At 57.6% G+C, this 8,408-nt stretch overlaps 1 protein-coding gene across 2 annotated transcripts; it reads left to right on the forward strand.

Moving 5' to 3' along the window:
- Positions 1 to 1,595: 1,595 nt before the first annotated feature.
- On the forward strand, positions 1,596 to 7,630 carry LOC144950188 (uncharacterized). 2 transcript variants are annotated; one of them, XM_078880267.1, is made up of 2 exons: positions 1,596 to 1,797; positions 6,539 to 7,630. In XM_078880267.1, exon 2 carries the CDS (start codon positions 6,620 to 6,622, stop codon positions 7,628 to 7,630), a length of 1,011 nt encoding a protein of 336 aa, XP_078736393.1. In that variant the 5' UTR covers positions 1,596 to 1,797; positions 6,539 to 6,619. The 2 variants fall into 2 exon arrangements, with proteins under 2 accessions (XP_078736393.1, XP_078736392.1); XM_078880266.1 differs by having other exon boundaries at positions 6,542 to 7,630.
- Positions 7,631 to 8,408: the final 778 nt, after the last annotated feature.

Raw genomic sequence — 8,408 nt, forward strand, 5'->3', positions numbered from 1 at the left:
CACCCGCGTCGTAACGCCCCCACCGCAGTCTCCATCCCCACCCCCACCACCACCACCGCCACCACCACCGCCACCACCACCACCCCCACCACCACCACCACCCCCACCACCACCACCCCCACCACCACCCCCACCACCACCCCCACCACCACCCTCACCACCATCCCCACCACCACCACCACCACTACAACCCCCACAACCACCACCACCCCGACCACCCCCACCACCACCCCCACCACCACCCCCACCACCACCCTCACCACCATCCCCACCACCACCACCCCCACCACCACCACCACCCCCACCACCATCCCCACCAGCACCACCACCCCCCACCACCCCCACCACCATCCCCACCAGCACCACCACCCCCCACCACCCCCACCACCACCACCATCCCCACCAGCACCACCACCCCCCACCACCACCACCACCATCCCCCCCAGCACCAGCACCCCCACCACCACCCCCACCACCACCACCAGCCCCACCACCACCACCCCACCCGCCGTCGCCTCGCTCTGAACGCGCGGTGGGTGCCAAGGAGCGCTGCCGCCACGCGCGACAGCGCTGGACCCGTCACGCGATCTCAACTCCGCTCCGCTCATTAATTTGCATAAGCGCCGCCGCGTTCCATAATTGGAATAATGAGCCGGCTATCGAGCGCCGTTCCTCAAAAACGGCGCATTTCCACCCGCTGGAATATGCAAACGAGCCTGGTGGGGTGGCGGAGCTCTACCCCACAATGTGAAACGCTTCCCATTGGTGGTTATTGCTCAGGTTACAGAGAGGGCCCACAAAGTCCACCCACTTTGTCACGTATCAGAGAAATTATCGGTAAAGACGCAGCGCTGGAACTGCTTGCTCACGCCCCTGCTGGCAGAAGGGCCTCGGGAGAGCCTTAGAGAGCCCCTCTCGGGAGGGCATATTGAACATCTTCCATGCAGGCCCATTCGTATTGTAGAATGTGGCAGCACCCACACTGAACCCCACCATACAAGGCCTACCGATAGACTGGCAGCGGTCTGCACCCACCAATACTGCCGGGCGGACAGAGTCGGTGGGCGTTGGGAAACAAACGACAATTGCCCCGATGTTTCATGGTGTGGGTGTCTCTTAGCCACATCAAGACATGTTGCACCACACATTATAATTATTATTATCATTGAGCTTCAATGTGGAGAATAGAAGCAGCAACATAAATACCGAAAGACATGACGCCTCCCGCCCTTGTTTGTCTCTCCACATGAACTAAAGCGTTTTCTTACAAATCCCATCGGCCACACGGACTCGCGAGAGGGCATCCCTTCGGCAGTCGCGGTGGTGAAACTCTCAAGCAAACTGCGAAGCGGGTTCGGCATTCAGTGCCTCATCTGAACAATGCTGGTGGGGGGGGGGGGGGTGCCCGGGCAACCTCGCCGCCCACGGGGGCCGCATCTCGCGCTGCTGATGGCGCTCGCCAATGAATGTGGAAAAATTTGGATTTTTGTGAAGGGCTGTGAGAACCAATGGTGATGCCGACCCCCCCCCCCTCATCCCACCACCCCCTCATTTCATCACCCCCCTCCTCATCCCACCACCCCCCCCCTCACACCCCCTCCCTATTTAAGCTGATTCATGAGATGAAATTGTCAATCTGGCAGCAAACATCCTTCATTTCCAGCAGCGCGGAGGCGCTGGCGGTCAACCTCTCGTCAGGGCCAATGCCTCCCGACGCCGTCTCAGAGTTGACGGCCACTTGAAGAATTGCTCGGCTTCCTGGACGTTTTGAAGGAGCAATTAAACACACCGCGATCGGTAAGTCGCTCTCTCTCTCCTTGTTTTTTATCGCACGGGTGCCAAAGCGTGTCGCGGGTGTGCTGCTGTGCAGCTCCACCGATTTGTTTTTCCGGGTTTACCGCCTCGTATTTGGCACGACGGCTCGGAGCTTCAATTCAGAAGCACGTGGAACGAATCGTCGGACATCGTGCCGAACAACACGCGGTACAACCCCAGAGCACCACGTCGGAGAGAGCGAGGGGTTTTCTGACGTTGCTCATACGGGGCTAGAGTTTCAGTGACCGTATCCTGCTCAACTCAAAACCTGGGCTCATGTTTGGGATCAATCAGCATGAACGCTCCGTGGATTTTTACGAATGAGATTTGCTCACGGAATGTCAAATTTGCCCAGAAAACCGTGTAAGCGGTATTGTGTTTGCGGGGTTGCTCCTTTTCTTCTGCTGCCCTCAATGTCTGGGACTCTCTCACACCCCCCACGCCACCGGCCATCTATGCCTTAGACACACCGAACACAACTCTCAACTCAGTACGAGATCAAGATGATACCATCTTCAAGATCCTCCATGGACTCCCTCCTGCCTACCTCTCATATCATCTCACTCCACTCACCTCCACGCACTCTCCTACCTTTGATCTCGCTCCACTCCCCTCCACGCACTCTCCTACCTTTAATCTCGCTCCACTCCCCTCCACGCACTCTCCTACCTTTGATCTCGCTCCACTCCCCTCCACGCACTCTCCTACCTTTAATCTCGCTCCACTCCCCTCCACGCACTCTCCTACCTTTAATCTCGCTCCACTCCCCTCCACTCACCTCCACTCACCCCACTCACCTCCACTCACCTCCACGCACTCTCCTACCTTTGATCTCGCTCCACTCACCTCCACGCACTCTTCTACCTTTAATCTCGCTCCACTCACCTCCACGCACTCTCCTACCTTTGATCTCGCTCCACTCCCCTCCACGCACTCTTCTACCTTTGATCTCGCTCCACTCACCTCCACGCACTCTCCTACCTTTAATCTCGCTCCACTCACCTCCACGCACTCTCCTAACTCTTCTCCCCTCTCATCTCACTCCACTCCCACCCCCATGCAAGGCTTTCTGTGGATGCCCCCGCTCAACCTTCGCTCAGCGGGAGGTCACTCATTCTTCTCTGCTGCCCCCATTGTCTGGAATTCCCTTCCCCCTGCCGTCCGTGCCGTTGACCCCCTGCCCGGTCACACTTGAAGTGCTCCAAGCTCCTTCCTCTTTCACTGACTGCCTCTCCCCTTAAATAGAACGGATCGTGTCCAAACGCACCCACACACCTCATCTTCCCCATCAGCTGCACGTGCTAAAGCTACGTGTGGATGTTGAACTTCTTTCGAACCGTACGTAGCTCGCCGCGCTCATCGGAGGTGCGTAACAGAGCCTTAAGATGCAGCCGCATTGCAAGTCTTGCTCTATAAATCCCAATTGTAGTTTGTAATTGAGAATAGCACGAAGATCGGGACACATGGGCACGCGTGACGCGAGGAATGACGCGACATTTGACCCGGGAGGTCTGAAGCTCAGGGAATGGTCGCCCAAAATTCGACCTTCTGCAGCTTGTCGCGATGCTGCTGTGGGCGAGCACAGCGTCAGAACGACACGCGCACCACGGATTCGGGGCACCCAGCCAACGTGACGGTCTCTCAGTGGCCAAGATGAAGACGTCACAGTTGCCAAAGCTGCTGATGCCACCATAGACAAAAGATTCCCCATATAGCCTTGGACAGACTGTGAGGGCAAGTGCTTTTAGCGAGCGCCTATAAAGGCCAGAACGGCACGTGAGAGGAGGTGGGTGGCAAACACTGCACCCGGCCGCCTTTGTCTTCCCAGTGGTGATGTACACACACCACGCCATATATGTTTCTGACACAAAAACACAGACACGCAGACACACATAAATACAGACACACAGATACACAGACACACAGATACACAGACACACAGCAACACAGACACACTGACACAGACACACAGATACACAGACACACAGACAGCCACCTCCACTTGTGCCGCGGTGGCGAGATGTTAACTACTTCGCCTGCTGTACAGGAGATTGTGGGTTCGATCCCGACCTTGACTCCTGTATATTTGGAGTTCTCACCGTAGTCGCGTAGATTTTTCTCCGAACCCTCTGGTTTCCCCCTCCACATTTAGAAACAACACGCGTTTAGAGCATTTGGCTGCTTTAAATGTCCACGTGATGAGCTACTTCCTTATCATCAGGCAAGGCCCACTGAGCTACATAGCTCTGTTTAAGACGTGACCTGTCTATCACACATGTCAGCTGAACGAAGTGGCTTGTCAAGTGGTAGTTTATAGCAGAAGCCAAATACTCTGACCGCGTGATTCTAAATGTCGAGGGAAAAAACCGGAGGACCCGGAGAAAAATCCACGTGACCACGGGGAGAGAGACACGCAAACTCTAAAAATACAGCAGCAGGCGTCATGGTCTCGATCGAACCCAAGCGCTCCTATATGCCCGGCGAGAGAGTCAACATCTCACAGCCACCGCGGCACCATCACGATGTTGCATATGGTGCCACGATGGTCACATCAGCGATACTCGTAGTGTCAGCCTTGTGACGATATCGACGTTCCACATTTTTTGTTTGCTGCTTCTGCTAATTCTGTCCTCGTGTGTGTGGATACATTCCGTGTTCTCCTCCCGTGTGTAGACACTGAGACGTAGTCAACTAACACAATGCCGTTATGGATTAAAAAAAAATATTTGGGGACGTAACTGCATCGCCAAATTTCTGTCATAACACAAAGGCCCCCCGTGTAGCCTTTAGTAGACGGTTGGTGGATGCGTGGGAAAGACCGCGCCCGGCCGCCTTTGTCTCCCCAATGCACTGTGGGGCACGGGGGGAGAGTCGCAATCACGGCGAGCATCAGAGACGTCGACGCACGACGAGTTCGTTCCCAGAACTGCAGAGACACCGCGAGCTGTAGGGACACGGCTGGGACGCGTTGCCGACGCTGCGTAGCGAGGCAAGTTACTGAAGGCGGCCCGGGATCGAGGCGATGCCATAACAGTTTGACGAGAAGCAGCGTGGGCTGGTGGTTTTGATTGAATGCCGCGCGTGTTGATCAGTGGCCAGGCGCGGTGCTGGACAACCACCCCTCGTGGCGGCCTGCTCAGGGGCTTGCTACTCGCTGGCGTCTCGCGCCTACAGCTCGTTAAGGCGACACGGTGGGGACACTGCGTCTTCGTGTATCCAGGAGGTGGACGGATCGTAGCACGGCGACACCGCGAGAGAGAGAGAGGCGACGGCTTGGGAGGGGGGGGGTGTTCATTCAGCAGTGGATAGACCACGACCGATGTCGTAATGTGTTCAGATCACCCTTTGAGTTTGCTGTTGCATGAACGTCGACCTTCTTTCGCACCGTACCTAGCCACCCGTGCTAAATGTAACGTGAACGGGAGCGGTTTGTTCTCGAGACGGAGCTGAACGACAACTCCCCTGGGGAGAGACGCGAAGCGTCGCCAGGCCGCGGCCCCCCAACCTCGGGGCCAGGCGAACCGCGAGCCGCAGCAGACGGTGCAGACTCCCAGCATCGTCGTCGTCGTCATCATCAGCAACGTCATCGTCGTCGTCGTCATCAATATCGTCATCGTCGTCATCATCGTCGTCGTCGTCATCATCATCATCGTCATTGTCATCATCATCATCGTCGTCATCATCGTAGTCATCATCATCGTCATCATCGTCGTCGTCGTCATCATCGTCATCATCGTCGTTATCATCATCATCTTCGTCGTCATTATCATCGTCGTCGTCGTCATCATCGTCATTGTCATCATCGTCGTCATCATCATCATCATCGTCGTCATCATCGTAGTCATCATCATCGTCATCATCGTCGTCGTCGTCATCATCATCGTCGTCATCATCATCGTCGTCGTCGTCATCATCATCATCTTCGTCGTCATCATCATCATCATCGTCATTGTCATCATCATCGTCGTCATCATCGTCGTCATCATCATCGTCATCATCATCGTCGTCGTCGTCGTCGTCATCATCATCATCATCTTCGTCATTGTCATCATCATCGTCGTCGTCATCATCATAATCGTCGTCGTCATCATCATCATCGTCATTGTCATCCTCATCGTCGTCATCATCATCATCGTCGTCATCATCGTAGTCATCATCATCGTCATCGTCGTCGTCGTCGTCATCATCATCATCATCTTCGTCGTCATCATCATCATCTTCGTCGTCATCATCTTCGTCATGATCGCAACGTCGTCTCGTCACATCCAGTGTCCATTACACACAACGGCCCTTCTTCATAGTAGAGAATATAAATCAAAGGGCCATTGCACGAAAAGTAAGCCATGTGGGCCATCGCTCGAAACGTCACCTATCGTACACGTTTGTTTATTGTAAAGCCGCACACACAGCGTGGTTGTGAGTTTAACGCGTAGACTTTCGCTACCATGATCATCCACAATACAGGTATTTTTATGAGGGTGGTTGTTGTTGACACGTGCTGAGTTGTTGTTGATTGTGCTGTTTGTGCACCACTGCCAATAGTAGCATCACCTGATGGTTCGTCTCAAACTCATGCGTGCGGGTAAACATTTCGGACCTGTGTTTTGACACGGGTTACAGATTACGGGGCCTGCACACCTCGTCCACAAACGCAGGCCCCGGTGCTGTGTTGCGTGTGTTGTGTGTCGCTGATGTACGTTGCTGATGTACGCCGCTGTTCCAGCAGTTCCACCATCCACACACGAGGAGCTGCAGACGGCAGGAGGACCACCCTGGAGGTGCTTGGACACCTCCATCCGTCGCCATGGCAGCTCGCAGGCTGATGCTGCTGGGTCTGCTGCTCTCCTACCCACCTCTCTACCACCAGGCGAGGAGGGACCTCACCACCACCAGCGATGACCACCACCACCACCGCCAGCAGCAGCAGCAGCCCCACGTCTTCTCGCGCAAGGAGGCTGGAGGTGCAGGCCACGGCCGGGCAGGCCTGCCGGCCAAGGGGGCCTTCCGCAGCCGGGGCAGACACCTGTGCCAGTGGAAGGCGACCGGCGGTGGCGGAGGGGGCGGCGGCGGCGGCGAGGTGACCGTGCGGGTCGTCTGCGCCGCACGGCAGCAGCGCCGCTCTTACTGGTGCGAGTACCGCGCCAAGCCGTCCCGCTGCGACGCCTACGGGTACAAGGCGGCGCGCTACTGGAAGCAGGTCATCAGGCGGCTCAAGCACAAGGCGAACGCGTGCGAGGGCCGCAAGATGCTCAAGGCCGGCGTGTGCCGGCACGCGCCCAAGAAGGCGCACCTCACGCTCGCCTACCGCAGCCGCAAGCCTCCCCAGCGCGGAAACCACCGACCGCCTCCTCCTCCTGCTCCTCAAGGTGCGGGGCGCGCTCTTCCAGGAGCTCCAGGGCGTCCTCCAGCTCCTCCTCTTCATCCTCCTCCTCCTCACTCGGCAGCTGTGAACAGCGCAGAGGCACACACGCCGCCGGGCAGGAAGACCGCGTCTGCTGCTGCCAACAGAAATCCACACGGAGGAGGAGTTGGTGGTGGTGGAGTTGGTGGTGGAGCTGGTGGTGGAGTTGGTGATGGTGGAGTTGGCCCGCACCGCGTGAAGGTCGCTCACAAGGCCGGACTGGGGCCCGTGCAGAACGCGGCCACGGGCGTGAAGCCGCAGGCGGCCAAGGCGGAGCGCGACTTGCTGGTGGACAAGGGGGGGGAGGAGGAGGAGGCCAAGGAGCAGTGGAGCGCAGAGCAGGTGGCCGAGGAGTACTGCGCTGAGGGATGGACGTCGCTCTGCTCGTTTCTGGTCGGGGCCTGGCAGGGCTGAGGAGGAGGAGGGGGGAGGTGGTGGTGGAGGTGGTGGTGGAGCTGGTGGAGGTGGTGGAGGTGGTGGTGGTGGTGGAGCTGGTGGAGGTGGTGTTCGTGGTGGAGGTGGTGGAGTTGGTGGAGGTGGTGGTGGAGCTGGTGGTGGTGGTGGAGGTGGTGGTGGTGGTGATGGTGGAGGGGGTGGTGAAAGTGGTGGAGGTGGTGGTGGGCGCCCCGGGGAGAACAGCGGAGGAGGTAGAGGGAGCCATGGAGGACGTGGTCTCAAAGTCCAGGATTCTCACGAGGGGAAGAGGAGGGGGAGGCGCGATGGCAACTTTCGAGCACATATCACACACATCACACACATCGCACGCATCGCCTTCGTCGTCGTGGTCAATCCACTGCTGGATGAAGGCCTCCCCAAGCCACCGCCACCTCTCGCGACAACTGCGATGTCGAGTCCGCCAAGCACCGCGTGCTGCACACCGACTGGCCACAGCGCTCCGTCTCCCAGGGTGGCTCCCAATGCAAGTTGGTGAACACGCAATGCCTCGTCCAGCCACCCCATTGAACCCCCCCCCCCCATCACCGAGCACCCAGTGAACATGTCGGCGTTGGCATGCGGCGGTAACCTTTGGATCAACGGTGACCCGACGTTGGTGCAACGTCAAGCTAACGTCCCATGTTTACTGGGGTAAAAGCAAAGCGCAGTAGGCAGTCTACAACCGCACGCATGCAGCCAGTCCGGTACAGGGGGCCTCGGCACTCTCACGCCGACTGATGGAGCTGCCCACGCCCCA

The sequence above is a fragment of the Lampetra fluviatilis genome, chromosome 56, assembly GCF_964198595.1.
Source record: "Lampetra fluviatilis chromosome 56, kcLamFluv1.1, whole genome shotgun sequence".
NCBI lineage: Eukaryota > Metazoa > Chordata > Hyperoartia > Petromyzontiformes > Petromyzontidae > Lampetra > Lampetra fluviatilis.